This window comes from Carcharodon carcharias, chromosome 13 (genome assembly GCF_017639515.1).
Source record: "Carcharodon carcharias isolate sCarCar2 chromosome 13, sCarCar2.pri, whole genome shotgun sequence".
In the NCBI taxonomy this organism is placed as follows: Eukaryota; Metazoa; Chordata; class Chondrichthyes; order Lamniformes; family Lamnidae; genus Carcharodon; species Carcharodon carcharias.
In genome coordinates this window covers 139766052-139782986 of record NC_054479.1, presented here as the reverse complement: position 1 = coordinate 139782986, position 16935 = coordinate 139766052, and the positions used below count along the sequence as shown (strand labels likewise).

General features: G+C 41.8%; 1 protein-coding gene across 4 annotated transcripts in view; it reads left to right on the top strand.

Annotated features, from left to right (window-relative positions):
- upf2 (UPF2 regulator of nonsense mediated mRNA decay) overlaps positions 1-16935 on the top strand; it is a 147821-nt gene that overhangs the window by 14351 nt on the left and 116535 nt on the right. For all 4 annotated transcript variants that reach the window (XM_041202154.1, XM_041202153.1, XM_041202152.1 and 1 more), the window contains exons 3-5: positions 581-698; positions 9544-9903; positions 14608-15387. In XM_041202154.1, the coding sequence (XP_041058088.1) occupies positions 9575-9903; positions 14608-15387 (1109 nt within the window). In that variant the 5' untranslated portion in view covers positions 581-698; positions 9544-9574. The remainder of the gene's footprint in view (positions 1-580; positions 699-9543; positions 9904-14607; positions 15388-16935) is intronic.

Genomic DNA, 16935 nt, shown 5'->3' with positions numbered 1-16935 from the left:
CGATGACCTTTAATTGATGCCCTCTTGTTTCCAACTCACTAATCAGTGGAAATAGTCCCACCCCACCCACCCACACACACACACACACACACACACACACACACACACACACATATATACACCTCAACCCCACCTTTTACCTTAAGACATTTTTGAATTCTACCTGTTTCTTTTTTCTGTGAGTTAACATCCTCTGATTATAGCCATCCCTGATCTTTGAGACACTTTTTTACTAATGCATTATTAGGATTTGGTTTATCAGTTTAAAAAATACATTTACACTGCACGGCAAGAACTGGAATGATTTCAAAATTTGGTTCTTTCCCTACCATCACCACTTTAAACAATTTTGCTAAATTAGAACAATGGGAACCAACAGTCCTTGCTGCCTTTGATCTCTTTGTTCTGAAACCAGCTGCTGTGTACCCAAAATGATTTCTGTTAAAGTTTGTGCATTTTAATGATTTCATAATGCATTTCAGTGTGATATTACTCATCTCCATATATGGTGACAATGAGTTGACATACATATTGAAATTATAACTGGTCAGAACTACTAAACTGTGTTTTATAATTCTAGAGTGAAACTGGACTCCCTTGGATTTTGCAGCAGGCAATAGGGTGCCAGATGAAGTGTACCTAGTTTACTGGAATGTGAACATTCAAATTGAACATTTGAAGCCTTGCACCTTCTCCTGGTAAGTTACCCTCCAGATTCAAATTATAGGATGAATTCACAAGTGTGATTGAAAAATTAGTGCTAACAGTGGCGTGATTTGACTTCCACACATGTCTGGCACAATTAAAATGATTTTCAAGGGACCTAATTGAAAGCTGCTTCCTTCGTGCATAGTTGGAAATGTAATTTTTTAAAAATTGGAAATAATTGCCTTAAATAAGGCTATGCCGCACCAGGGTGATATGTCATGTGAAAGCAATTTTGTCATATTTGCATCTAGAACAGGTAGCTGGGTGATCCAACATTATGAAATTGAGAAGTAAGGAAATTCACCGAGTCAGCCTTTGTTCCTTCTCTGTTGCCTAAATTCTCAATATTCCAACGGTAAACCAATGCCAATCTCCTCAAACCACCACCTTGCAATGGATTTATATCCTGCATTCCACCGTTAACAACTATCTGGTCAGTAAAGTTAATGAACCAACATTATTGTTGCTGGCATTGAGAGATCACAACTGCTGCATCAATAACACATTACTATTTCACATAGAATGCTATCTCTGCAGTGGCAAGAATTTGCCAAACAGTTATCAACATCTAGCTTACTTTGCCTACACCAAAATGTTGCTTCTATTAGTTATTTAATGCACTTGTTATCCAATGCTATTGCAGAAACAGGGATATAGAGATGGATTTGACAGCTTAGTGAGGCCTCATTAAAAAATGATCCAGTGAAAACGTGAGAAAACAGGATGAGTGAAAGGGAGAGAAAAGGCAAAAGGTAAGCAAGTGGTAGAAAATTACAGGAGGAACAAACTAATCTAAAGATAGCACTTTAGCTACATGATTAGGCCATTTGAGATAGCATATGTTGGAACCTTTATCCACATTTCAACTCTTTTTTAAAATTCATTGACGGGATAAGGGTATCGCTGGCTAGACCAGCATTTATTGCCCATGCCTAATTGCCCTTGAGAAGGTGGTGGTGAGTATTAGCATTCTTTGTCTCATTTTCTTTACCATCCCCCAGAGCTAAAGTTATACAAAAAAGATTAGCACTTAGTAAATGACAAAGAACATGCAGGACTTTAGGAAATCTGCAGGTGTGGATTTTCTTTGAAAGTGCAGTTGATCTGCATTTCTATTTCTTGTGACAATTTAAGAAAAACCAATACAAATCAAATATCTTATGGTGGGATGATAGTATTGAGGATACCCTCCGTCATGTTGTGAGGCATGACCACCGTGCTAAATGGGATAGATTTCGAACATATCGAGCAAGACTGGGCATCCATGAGGCTCTGTGAGCTATCAGCAGCAGCAGAGTTGTACATAAACACAATCTGTAACTTAATGGTCCTGCATATCCCCCAACCTACTATGACCATTAAGCTGGGTGATCAACCCTGGTTTAATGAAGAGTGTAGGAGGGGATACCAGGAGCAGCACCAGGCATACCTAAAAGTGAGATGTCAAACTGGTGAAGCTACAACACAGGACCACTTGCTTGCCAAACAGCAAAAACAGCATGTGATAGACAGAGCAAAGCAATCCCACAACCAACGGATCAGGTCTAAGGTCCTGCCACATCCGGTCGTGAATGGTGGTGGACAATTAAACAACTAACTGGCGGAGGAGGCTCCACAAATATCCCCATCCTCAATTATGGGGGAGCCCAGCACATCAGTGCAAAAGACAATGCTGAAGCATTTGCTACAACCTTCAGCCAAAATTGCTGAGTGCATGATCTATTTCGGCCTCCTACCTAAGGTCCCCAGCATCACAGAAGCCAGCCTTCAGTCAATTCAATTCACTCCACAAGAAACAGCTGAAGGCACTGGATGCTTCCAAGGCTGTGGGCCCTGACAACATTCCAACAATAGTACTGAATGAAGACTTGTGCTCCAGAGCTAGGTGTGCTATTAGCCAAGTTGTTCCAGTGCAGCTACAACACTGGTATCTACCCAGCAATGAGGAAAACTGCCCAGGTATGTCCTTGTCCACAAAAAGCAGGACAAATCCAACCCGGCCATCAGTTTACTCTTGATCATCAGCCAAGTGATGGAAAGTGTCGTCGACAGAGCTATCAAGAGGCACTTACTTAGCGATAACATAAGAATTAGGAATAGGCCACTTGGCCCCTTGAGCCTACTTTGCCATTTGATAAGATGATGCCTGATCTGATTATAACCTCAACTCCACATTCCCGTCCACCCCCGATAACCTTTCATCCCCATGCTTATCAAGAATCTATCTATCTCTACCTTAAAAGTGTTCAAAACCTCTGCTTCCATCACCTTTTGAGAGAGTTTAAAAGACTCACGACCCTCTGGGAGTAAAGAATTCTCCTCATCTCTGTCTTAAATGGGTGACCCCTTATTTTTAAACTGTGAATCCCTAGTTCTAGATTTTCCATTAACCTGCTCACTAGCACTCAGCTTGGTTTCTGCCAGGGCCACTCAGCTCCTGACCTTACTCCAGCCTTAGTCCAAACATGGATAAAAGAGCTGAACTCAGGAGGTGAGATAAGAGTGACTGCCCTTGATATCAAGGCAGCATTTAACAGGGTGCGATATCAAGGAGCCCTAGCAAAATGAGTCAGTGAGAATTGGTTGGAGTCATACTTCGCATAAAGGAAAATGGTTGTGGTTGTTGGAGATGAATTAGCTCAGTCTTAGGACATCACTGCAGGAGTTCCCCTGGGTAGTGCCCGAGGCCCAACCATCTTCTGCTGCTTTGTCAATGACCATCCCTCCATCACAATGTCACAAGTGGGGATGTTCATTGATGATTGCAGAAGGTCAGAAGTGAGGATGTTTGCTGCTGATTGCACAATGTTCAGCATCATTTACAACTTCTCAGATACCGAAGCGATCCATGCCCATATGTAGCAAAGTATGGACAATGTTCAGTTTTGGGCTGATAAGTGGCAAGTAACATTTGTGCCACACAAGTGCCAGGCAATGACCGTCTCTAACAAGAGAGAATCCACCCAATTCCCCATGACATTCAATGGCATTATCATCCCACTGTCAACATCCTGGGGGTTACCATTAATTAGAAATTGAACTGGACCAGCCATATAAATACTGTGACTACAAGTGCAGGCCAGAGGCTGGGAATTCTGTGCCGAGTAACTCACTTTCTGACTCTCCAAAACCTGTTCACCATCAACAAGGCACAAGTCAGGAGTATAATGGAATACTCTCCACTTGCCAGGATGAGTGCAGCTCCAACAACGTTCAAGAAGCTCGACACCATCCAGGACAAAGCAACCCACTTGACTGGCACCCCATCCACCACCTTCAACATCCTTCCCTCCACCACTGATGCGCTGCAACTCTCCAAGGTTCCTTCGACAGCAACTTCTAAACCCATGACCTCTGCCACATGGAACGACAAGGGCAGCACATGCATGGGAATACCATCACCTGCAAATTCCCCTCCAAGCCACATACCATCCTGATTTGAAACCAAATTGCTGTTCCTTCACTGTTACTGGGTCAAAATCCTGGAACTCCCTCCCTAACAGCACTGTGGGTGTACCTACACCACATGGACTGCAGTGGTTCAAGAAGGCAGCTCAACATCACCTCAGGAGCAAAATGCTGGCCTAGCCAGCGATGTCTACATCCTGTGCAAGAATGAAAAGATATGGAAGAAATATCTGCTGTTGTGTTCCTTGTGAAGAAAACATACGAAAACAGAAGGCCATCTGGTTAATCAAGCCCATCCCGTAAAAGATTGAACCTACATACGCATTCATTTTCTCCTCACTCTTACTACCGTGGCGGAGTAGTTGTATTGCCGCTGGACTGGTAATCCAGAGACACAGGGTAATGCTTCGAATCCTGCCATGGGAGATGGTGGAATTTGAATTCAATTAAAAAAAATCTGGAATTCTTTCCAGAATGATTGTTGTAAAAACCCATCTGGTTCACTAGGAAGGAAATCTGCAGTCCTCACATTCAGACCCACAGCAATGTGGTTGACTCTTAAATACCCACTGAAATGGCCTAGCAAGACGTTCAGTTCAAGGGCAGTTAGGGATGGGCAATATCCAACGAATAAAAACCTCCCGTACTTCTGGGGAAGGCTAATTTCCACCCACGGTCGTTGACGGGGCCCTCAACTGTGTCCGGCCCATCTCCCGCGCATCCGCCCTCCGCCTTCTCCTCCCTCCCAGAAACATGATAGAGTCCCCCTTGTCCTCACTTATCACCCCACCAGCCTCCGCATTCAAAGGATCATCCTCCACCATTTCCGCCAACTCCAGCATGATGCCACCACCAAACACATCTTCCCCTCACCTCCTCCCGGCGGCATTCCGTAGGGATCATTCCCTCCGGGACACCCTGGTCCACTCCTCCGTCACCCTCTACTCCTCAACCCCCACCTGTGGCACCTCCCCATTCCCACGCAAAAGATGCAACACCTGCCCCTTCACTTCCTCTCTCCTCACTGTCCAAGGGCCCAAACACTCCTTTCAAGTGAAGCAGCATTTCACTTGTATTTCCCCAACTTAGTCTACTGCATTCGTTGCTCCCAATGCGGTCTACTCTACATTGGAGAGACCAAACGTAAACTGGGTGACTGCTTTGCAGAACACCTGCAGTCTGTCCGCAAGAATGACCCAACCCTCCCTGTCGCTTGCCATTTTAACACTCCACCCTGCTCTTTCTTGCCCACATGTCTGTCTTTGGCTTGCTGCATTGTTCCAGTGAAGCCCAACGCAAACTGGAGGAACAGCACCTCATCTTCCAAATAGGCACTTTACAGCCTTCCGGACTGAATATTGAATTCAACAACTTTAGATCTTGTACTCCCTCCTCCATCCCCATCTGTTTCTTCCCCCTTCCTTTTGTTTTTTTCCAATAATTTATACAGATTTTTCTTTTCCCACCTATTTCTATTATTTTTAAATCTTTTATGCGCCCCCCCCCTCCCCCCCACACCATACATACACACACACACCCATCCACCTTAAACCAGCTTATATTTCACCCCTCTCCTTGGATTCACCCAGTTCTGTTGAAGGGTCATGAGGACTCGAAACGTCAACTCTTTTCTTCTCCGCCGATGCTGCCAGACCTGCTGAGTTTTTCCAGGCAATTCTGTTTTTGTTTTGGATTTCCAGCATCCGCCGTTTTTTGTTTTTATCTTTTTAAAGCTCTGATGGCTTCATCTCAATGCCAAAGGCAACCAAGTAAGCTCCAGAAAACTGCAGCAACACAAGCAGCCCTAATCCCGCATACTCTATGTAACTCAAGACATTCTGTTCCCTTTTGAAGGTTCACATGTTTTTGTAATCAAACTCTGTGAAAAGAAATACTTCCAGGAAGCTAACCGAACTCATGACTTTTGTATTTTATCCTCCAGATCTCTCATTCTGCTACTCCTGTAACTAATTTACTAGGATTGAGCCTTATTTCCTTTATCATTTTGAAAGCCGCAAGCATAATTAAAGTTTCTTCAATTAAAAAAAAATCATATTTCTTGAGGATGCCCTGACAACTGAAAGAAATGCAATTGGATGTCATTTTGGAATCCAGCTATACTTCGTACTGTACCTGCAATTAGAAAATGAAAATTTATATTAGTGTAGTGAGGTACTGAACATCATTATGATGGGATCAGATCAACCCAGATACACTCCCAAGTTAGTATTTGTGATGCTGTGGCTGGAACTCACTCTGTGGTCAGATGCAGTATGGAAAGTTCAGTGTTCATCCTGCATCTGGACCGTTAACTTATTGCCCCATGCTTACTGGTGTCTGGCCCACTGCAGTTTTGGTGTTGGATGGGAAATGGGAACCAGTGGTCCCTTTTGGAAAATGAGCATTTGCTCAGTTGAATCCTTAGATATTTGTATTATATGCTTGCTACGGAATCATGATCCCCCCCTTGCCCTCCAGAATTTTTTAAAACTGCCTTGCAAAGCATATTCAATCAGAAAATGTTTTAATTGAGCGTGGCCTCAAAATTCCTGTAAAAATAAAATCTCGGTTATCTCCTTGCCACAGAAATTCAAATAGATTTACCTGTGTAAATTCCATGCTGCGTTCTTTGTTTCATGCATTTGAGGCTTGATGCTGTAGGCTAGTGAGAACTTGGGCATGATCAGCTGTATGGGATAGAAAATCCGCGAGTTGGAGAAAGTGAGAGAAGAGCTGAAGCAAAATTGGATTAATAATGTGGAGGAGAAAGTTAGAATTGCCAGAGAAAAGTGAACTGACAGTTTTAGAGCCTGAGGAATTTACAAAGCCCGAAAGGGTTTGGTTTATCAGATCCCAGCCTAAGCCTGCTTCACTTTAATTCTTGAATTTGATATGGAACTGGGGAATGAGTCGAATCAACCCGCAATGTTTGGTTTGAAATTAATGGGACATCTCATTTAGGGCAGTAAAAAGTGTTGATGTTTAATTGATATAATTTAGCTTCACTTCTCAAATGATCTATCTCAAAGCTTGTGAGCTTCAATTCTTATTCTGCTGACCCTGATGGTGCTTTTGTAATCCACTGGTTTTCAAATACTGGCCTCTGAACAGTTAGGGCCATCAGATTTCTGTGATTGTAGCACAAGTTTATTTTAATTTATTCATGTTGGGCTTTTTACAATCAAGACAGCTCAGAGTTGACACATCTGCATGTGGAAGTTTGTAGCCAAGTCAGGCTTCTCTAATGCCACATCTGAACCATGTACTCCTCAGTACTCCAAGATACTATTGATTGACCAGGTAGCCTGTCCAACTTAATTGCAGGGATAATTCTGCAACATTTAGCCCCATTAACACTCAGTTTTGGCTTGTTGGTCTCCAGCAATACCCCTGGACACACTTGGGGTCCGCTTGTAATGAAAGGTCATTTATTTCAAGCATTGATTCTGTTTCTTTCTCCACAGATGCTGCCTGACATGCCGAGTATTTTAAGCATTTTCTGCTTTTATTTCAGATTTCCAGCATCCGCAGAATTTTGCTTTTGTAATCCTAAGTTCTGTATGTGTACGTTATTCAGTAGCTTAGTTTAGAGACTAAAAATATGGATAGATTTCCATGCATGTCAGACATGAAATAATTGTTTCTGTATATGACACTTTCTTTTGTAAATTAGAATAAGGGCAGCCCTGGGAGCATGTCCATTTGCAAAGGGACCCCCCACATAGAAGAGTTTGAAGGTCATTATAAGCTCCTTCTCATTCTCTTCAGCTTCTGCAGATTTGCACAAGCAACTTTCAAATTCTCAGTAGATGAATTGCTGAATCTTTGGATCATTCAGTGCCTAAAACAAAACATTAATTAAAGATCGGTATTACTCTTTAATTAGGATTTTAAATAAAATTTGGTTTAAACAAATTAAGTACACATAAATTGCCTCAAAATTAAGGTATATTAAGCAATGTGATATAATTGGAAGCCTATGATAGATCTGTAAGAGAGAATGTCAACAGCAATAATCGCACAAGGATTTGGCCTTTGTTTGCAGAGGATAAAAAGGTGGAAATGAGTTATAAATGCTGCGTATTTGAAGGCTTAAACCCCACAACTGTTGTACTGAAGATGCACAGTTTTTGTTCTTGTAATGCTGCACTTGTTCAGTTGGGTGTCAAATGGAAAGTTGCATGCAATCTAAGCTATTTAGGTGATTGATCCCTCTCCCTATTCACCCAACAATTTTTTTTGAGAGTCTCATGTCTGTGTCATTTTGAGGGTGCTGCTATATTTTATCGACCAGGTCAGTGGGAAATGTAACAGTTACCCAATCAATAGGGCCGAGATTCATAAGGTTTTGTTTTTGCAAGCTGGCAAATTTGTGGGTCTGCGCATGTGCAATAACATCACAATACGTGAGAAGATCTGTGTGTGATGACATTGGGAGGATCATGTGGAGATATGGGTTCATCCCATGGAGGCATGTGATGACATTGCAGCCATGCTGACATCGACGTGCATGAATTGATCCTGAGAAGTTGGCAAATTTGACTTTTGAGGTCAGTGATCGCTATGTGTCTACACGGAGTTCGTGCATGCACAGAATGCACTTGGCTGCATTGGCAAGACACAATCCATTTATTTTTTCACAGGAATAATGACAACTTGAAGTCTTCAGCTTCAATACAAACCTATCACTTACCCTACTATCCTAGATAACCAATGAACAACATCTCCAGTAACGTACTAAATAAGTAATTTAACTCTCCTTGTTTCACTCCTTCCAGGTGAAACAACAATTTATTTGTACTACTTTCAATTTAGTATTTGCCATTCATGGCACAGTCTCTTCCAAGTTGGAGATCAAATGCAGATTGGGTGATCGCTTTGCTGAATGCCTTCATTCAGTCTGCAAGCATGACCCTGAACTGTTGGCACTTCCCATTTAATTCTTTGTGCCACCCTGACCCCTTTTTCATTGGTCTCCCATACTGTTCCACTGAAGCATGAGGAGCAATACCTGTTTGGATTACGCACTTGACAACTTGCTGGGTGCAATATTAAGTTCAGCAATTTTTCGATCATAACTGCTGCTCCCGTTTCTTTTCAGACAGCTAGTGATGGTAATGATTCTGCTGTTGCAATTTATAATTCCTCTAGACCCATATTTTATTTCACCACTCGTCCTGTTAGCACTCCCTTTTGTCTTGTATGTTCATCCCTTTTGTCCTTTGATCTCTCCTGCCTTCCACCCTATCACAGACCATGTCCCCCACCCCCCCCAAATTCCCTGGCTTTATGCTTGCTTAAAACCTGTTACATTTCTATCTTTTCCAGTTCTGATGAAAAGACTTTTTCTTTGTTTCCCATGCCACAGATACTGCCACATCTGCTGACTATTTCCACCTAGTTTTCTAACTTGTTTGTTTTTGACAGAACATCAGGAGAGCATAAGAAGTCTGTGAACATGGAAGATAAGGATGCTGCCGTTTTCAGCAATGAGAACAGAAGCAGTAAAGACAAGGAAGTTACAGAGAGGAGGCCCACCTCGAGTCGGGAAAAAGGAAGGGATGATCTAAAAGCTGGCAGCAGAAGGGAAACCGTAAAGGCAGTCGAGGAGAAAAAAAAGAGGCAAGAGGATGAAAAACGCAAAAAGAAGGAAGAAGAAAAGTTAAAAGCGGAGGAAGAACAAAGAAAGAAGGAAGAGGAAGAAAAGAAGAAACTAGAGGAGGAGGAAAGGAAAAAACAGGAGGAGGAGGAAAAAAGGCAGAGAGAAGAAGAAGCAGCAAGGCAGAGGTAAGATCTTATGTTCAAAGATTTTAAAGATTTTGGATAAATGTAGTGTTAACTTGTGCTTTGGATCTATTTTTTCTTCATTAGGTAATTACTTTTCCTACTGCTTTATATAACTTCATTGTGTTAACCAAGTTTTCTCATTATGGATCCTGGGTGCTCTTGGGGCTGAACTAAAACTTGGACTAACATCAATCATGCACACCAGAACACATACAGAATGTCATTGCAACCTTTTTGGGCACGCGATGGTGCTTAAGATTCAGGTACAGCCAGAATATGCAATGTTATCAGGGCAAATCTACTTTCTACCCTTGTTAATTTGGAAGATTGGATTTGTGCTATGTACCATGGTGGCATTGATCTGCATCATGAAATAAAAAGAACTTGGGGAAAAAAGGAACTTGCATTTATATAGGACCTTTTACTAGTTCAGAATGTCCCAAAGTACTTTACAGCCAGCTGTGAACTTTAGAAATCATCGTTTTGGGGTTCCAAGCATGTGTCATTGGTAACTTCTGAACAAGGAGCTTATGAGTTCAAACATGAAGTACTGGGTGATTGTCCATGGAACTGTTGTGCACAATCTAGGTTGACACTTCAGTGCAGTGCAAAGTGAGTGTTACACGATCAAATGGGCCATTTTGCAGATGAGATGTTAAACCAAGCTGCCTTCTCATGTGGACATAAAAGATCCCATGGAAATATTCTAGAAAAAGATCAGGGGCTTTCTGCCCCAATGTCCTCGCCAACATTTATCCCTCAACCAATACCTAATCTGGAAATACTCAGTAGGTCTGGCAGTATCTGTGGAGAGAGAAACAAAGTTAACATTTCAGATTGATAATCTTTCATCAGAATTGAGAAAGGGTATAAATGTAATAGATTTTGAGCATGGCATGGGTGGGAAAAAGGACAAAAGGCAGGTCTGATAGGGTGAAAGGCAGGACCAATTAAATGACACAAGCATTAGTCTTACAGGGTCAGAGGGATTGGTGATGGGGCATACAATGCATTATGGTCATTATCTCGTTACTGTTTGTGGGAACTTGCTGTATGTAAACCTGCTGCTGTACGTTACAAATGATTACACTTGAAAGTATTTCACTGGCGTTGAAGTATTCTACCTTTCAGAACTTCAGGATGTCCCACTGTATAGAATCATAGAATGGTTACAGCATAAAAGGAAGCCATTCAGTCCGTTGTGTCCGTGCTGGGTCTCTGCAAGAGCAATTCACCAAGTGCCTTTTCCCTTTTTGTAGGATGCATTCTTTTAAGTGGAATTTAAAAAAAAAATAACCTGGAGCACATTGTAATTCAAATTCTAACTCTAAAGCAAGATGGTCAAATGTACAAACTGTTGAAAGGCATGTTCAGTACTGATTTGGGGAGCTTTGCATCAAGAAGCCCCAGCAAAACTGGAGTCAATGGGAATCATGGGGTAAACTCTCCACTGGTTGGAGTCATTCCTGGCACAAAGGAAGATGGTTTTGGATGTTGGAAATCAATCATCTCAGTTCCAGGACATCACTGCAGGAGTTCCTCAGGATAGTGTCCTAGGCCCTACCATCTTCACCTGCTCCATCAGTGACCTTCCTTCCATCATAAGGTCAGAAGTGGAATGTTAGCTGATGTTGGCACAATGCCCAGTGCCATTCGTGACACCTCAGATACTGAAGCAGTCCATGTCCAAATGCAGCAAGTCCTGGACAATATCCAGGCTTGGGCTGACAAGTGGCAAAAAATATTCACGTCATACAAGTGCCAAGTAATGACTACCTCCAACGAGAAAGAATTAACCGCCGCCCCATAACATTCAATAGCATTACCCTCTCTGAATCCCCCACTATCAACATCCTGGGTGTTACCATTGACCAGAAATTGAACTGGTCTAGCCATATAAATACTGTGGCTACAAGGGCAGGTCAGCGGCTAGGAATCCTGCAGCAGGTAACTCACCTCCTGACTCCCCAAAGCATGTCCATTTATAAGGCACAGGTCAGGAGTGTGATGAAATACTGGCTGAGTGCAGCTCCCACAACACTCAAAAAGCTTGACACCTTCAGGACAAAGCAATCTGCTTGATTGGCACCCCACTCCACAAGCAATTACTCCCTCCACCACCAGCAAACAGTAACAGCAGTGAGCACCATCTACAAGATGCACTGCAGGAACTTGCCAAGACTCCTTAGACAGCACCTTCCAAACCCACAACCACCACTAGAAGGGCAAGGGCAGGAGATGCATGGGAACACCACCACCTGGAAGTTCCCCTCCAAGCCACTCATCATCCTGACTTGGAAATATATCGCTTTCCTCCGATGTCGCTGGGTCAAAATCCTGGAACTCTCTCCCTAAAAAGACTGCACACTCTCCCTAAAAGGACTGTGGGTATACCTACACAACATGGACTGCAGCAGTTAAAAAGGCAACACACCACCTCCTTCTCAAGGGCAATTAGGGATGGGCAATAAATGCTGGCCTAGCTAGCAACGCCCACATCCCATGAATGAATAAAAAAAAAGCTCTTCTTCATACAACCGATTAATTCCCAAGAATAGTCTGATGGATATGGAAGGGAAATTATTCAAGAGGCATTTAGAAGCTGTTATAGAGGACTAGATTTCTGTGGAAGGATGAAATAGATAGGCTGAATGGCCTTTCTCATCTGTAGTTAGCTTCATGATCTTCAGGAACCCTCTGGTTGCACAGGAAGTCTGTCTATGGTGTAGATGGTTGTCACATGTTCAAAAATGCAGTTGAGAGAGAAATGTTTTTGTGCATAGTGCTTATTTAAATTCCTAGTGTTGCAAGATTGTGTACCTTTCTGAAAGATATGAGTTCTGAGAAAAGATTGAATTATAATTAGAATAGGATTCAGAGTTCAGAGGAGGTTCACTTGACTCATCCCTGGGATGAGGGGCTTACCTTATGAAGGAACGTTGAACGGATTGGGCTTATACCCATCGGAGTTTAGACGAATGAGAGGTGATCTTATTGAAACATATAAGATCCTGACTTGATGGAGTAGATAATGGGAGGATGTTTCCACTTTAGAGAGAGACTAGAACCAGGAGACATAGTTTTAGAATAAGACATTTACCGTTTAAGACAGATGAGAAATTTTTTCTCTCAAAGGATTGTTAGTCTGTGGAATTCTCTTCTTCAGAAAGCAATGGTGGCTGGGCCATTGAATTTATTCAAGGCAGAATTAGACGGATTTTTGATAGACAAGGGAGTCAAGGGTATCGGGGACAGATGGCAAAGTGAAGTTGAGACCACAACCAGATCAGCCATGATCTTATTGAATGGTGGAGCAAGCTGGATGGATTGAATGGCCTACTCCTCCTAAATCCTATGTTCCTGTGTTCCTATTGGAAAAACTTGGCCTTTTCAGCCTGAAAAGGAGGTATCTGGGGGCTGCTCATACTGTGTATAAGTTAAGGATATATAAACAGTAACCAGAATATTACTTCAAATTAAACTGTGAAGATAGATTTACAGGACATGGGTTTGAGCCAAAGAATATTTTACAAAGGTGTTTCAGGACATTCTTATTGTAAAGAATGATCAACATGTGGAAAGTCTGTATGTCTGTTGTGTTCTACCTTAGAATAGCTCCTAACTCAGTCTCATACCTGAGGTTTTTGTACTGGGGAAAGAGTGGCTGAATGGTTTACAGTTGCCTTTCCCATGGTTTTTATATTTGGAGAAGTTAGGTGGGTTCCAACCAAGGCTAACGAGTCCCAATTTTTACAGTTTGGGAAAATGGGGCACCCACACCCACCCAGCAAGAGCTGTGTACACTCTGAATCCAGTATTTAGAGGCAGTTCTCCAATTTCAGCTTGCCTGGGATGAGCCTCAAACACACTGCCTTCTGGCTCCAAGACAGAAGTGCTACCACTAAGCCAAGGTTCACTGCTGATGTAGGGCAGTGGAGGCGAAACCCCTGGTAGCCTTGAAGAAGCAATTGATTCCTAAAACAGGGTAATGGTGTGTTTGGATGTCTCTGAATTGATGAATCAAATACTGGAGAAGCTTCCTCATCCTGATCTTGTGAACCTTTTTATTTGTATGTGAGGTCTTTAATCAGGACCAATATCTATATATTATTGTAATAACATTCTTCAGTATTTCTTCTGGTGTTGAATGAAGAAGTGCTGTAAGCATTAAGGCAACAACCATTGACAGGACTCAGATGAATCTTTTCATCTATGTTGCAGCTTATGAACTAAGAATTACAATTTTCTAGAACCATAGAAAAGTTACAGCACAGGAAGAGGCCATTCAGCCCATCATGTCTGCGCTGGCCAGAAAAAGAAACTAGCCACTCATTTTAATCCCACTTTCCAGCACCTGGTCCGTAGTCATGCAGGTTACAGCACTTCAGATGCAATCCAAGTATCTATTAAATGAGTTGAGTGCTTCAGCCTCAACCAATTTAGGCAGTGAATTCCAAATGCCAACCACCCTCTGGGTGAAAAAGTTTTTCCTCATGTCCCCTCTAATCCTTCTACCAATTACCTTAAATCTATGCCCCCTGGTAATTGACCTCTCAGCCTGGAGAAACAAGTCTTTACTGTCTACCCTATCTAGGCCCCTCATAATGACCTTCTAGATTTTAGTGTTTAAAAATAGTAAGAAATATACATCTTTGAAATGCTGGAACTCAGTTTCAGAGTCTTACTGTTCTTCTCATTCTGTAGAGAGATGGAGGAAGCGTATCAGTTGCACCAAGAGGCTTGGGAGCGTCATCAAACAAGGTTAGAACTCCGCAGTAAGAATCAGATTGCACATGAGAACCGTCCAGAAGAGAGTTTCTTTACCAGGCTGGACTCGAGCCTAAAGAAAAATACTGCGTTTGTCAAGAAGCTCAGAACTATTACTGAGCAGCAAAGAGACTCCCTCTCAAGTGATTTCAATATGCTTAACTTGAGCAAGTACATTGCAGAAGCTGTTGCATCCATTGTAGAAGCTAAATTGAAATTATCTGATGTGAATTGTGCTGTTCACCTTTGCTGCCTGTTTCACCTGCGGTATGCTGACTTTTCACCATTGCTTCTACAAGGCTGGAGAAAGCACTTTGAAGCCAGGAAGGAGGAAAAAACTCCAAACATTAGCAAACTGAGGACTGATATGCGCTTCATTGCAGAACTAACAATTTGTGGGATCTTCACTGACAAAGAAGGCCTGTCACTCATATATGAGCAACTCAAGAACATCATTTATGCTGATCGTGACACTCACACTCATGTCTCTGTGATTATCAGTTTTTGCCGGCATTGTGGAGATGATGTTGCCAGTCTGGTGACCAGAAAAATGAAGTTTGCCTCCGAGAAATACAACCTCAGTTTCCCTCCCAGTGAGATAATCAGCTCTGAGAAACAGCAGCCCTTCATGAACCTGTTGAGGGAATACTTTACCTCGCTGACCAAACACCTTAAAAAAGACCACCGAGAATTACAGAATCTGGAGAGACAGAACAGGTGATTCCATTACATGTGTTTATTTTCAGAAGTGTTAATGTTGCTGATGGATTTTTGCTGTGTTATGTGAACTTATTAATGAAGTTGACAACCCTATTGATCTTGATGCACCATCTTCTAATGATGAACTGTTAAAAATGTGATTTAACAAATCTTGCCTAATCGAATGGAATTAAGTATGTATGAATTTGGCAGCATACACAAGCTATAGAAAAGTGAGAAACTGAAGAAACCGAGTTGGATTTCAGTGTCAAAATGTTGTTACTTCCTTTTGCTTGGCAGTGGTAATTTTCTTATAACAGGAACAGAAATTGATATATACTCCTCACTTGAATATATTTTGCTATTTCTGATGCAAATAATGTTACTTAAAACACTAAATTATTACAGTGACAGAATCACTGTACACACAAAGCACTCTGAACCATTCTTGACATGAGGATTGATGCAAGACCTTGCTATTAAAATATTGTAGCCTTAATAGTCTTATTGAAGGTCACAATCTGGGGTCATCAATATGATCAAATATGGTGGTAAATAACTACTTATCTTGCATGTCACCGGATGTGCTGGTTAATGATAAGGGTAGACAATCGGCAGCTCTGGAGCTGCATGTGCCTCTCCTGCATCTCAATTGTGGTTGTTTGAATGCTTTATTTAGCTGCCATGCCAACAAACACAGTTCTAATTCCAACAATACAAAATTACAAAGCATAAAAGCACAACCTATATCAAAACAGGCAGCCTCCCTTCCATTCAAAAAACAAAATACTGTGGATGCTGGAGATCTGAGATAAATTCAGAAAATGCTGAGTATTTCCAGCTTTCTCTGTTTTTGTTTTTGCCAGCCTTCTATTTTGGCCCATTAATTAATTTGGAATGTTCTTATTTTTAAAAAGCTTGTGCTCATTGCACTATTTTAGCCTCAAATTCCACCAGTCATTTTTGCATGCCAGTGGTTCATAAATATCCTTTGAGGAATTAATCTTGCCACCCTTTCCTGGTGTGCCCTAGATGTAAGTAACTTCAGTTCCACAAATTGTGCTTTACTGTCAAAGCCCTTGGAAATGGCTTAGCAAGCCACTCAGTTGTAAATGCCGTCGACAGAACAGAATCATGAGAGAAAATTTAGACCTGTTGGTAATTGGTGCAAACTACTGGGATCCCATTTCCTCACTTTTTCCCTGTATCCATATTTTTTTTTCAAATACTAATTCAGTTCCTTCTTAAACGTGTTCTAGTCTTAGCTTCGGTAACTATTTTTAACAAAATATTGCATGTTCTAATAGCCCTATATGGAAGCAAAATTTTTCTAACTGATCTCTTCGTTTTTTAGTGTTGGATTTGAATACGTGCACCTTTATTGCAGATTGGCCCTAGTAGAAACAATATTTCACGATAACACTGGCCTGGTGTATGTGGTCAGTGGCAAAGCAAGGGTGCTTGCTGTTGACCTTGTAGTAAGCCTTGCCGGGAGATCAGGTGATCTCTTTGAGAATTTCAGCTCTGTCTCCATGCAGTGCCACAGCAAATGATTACAGTGTTCTT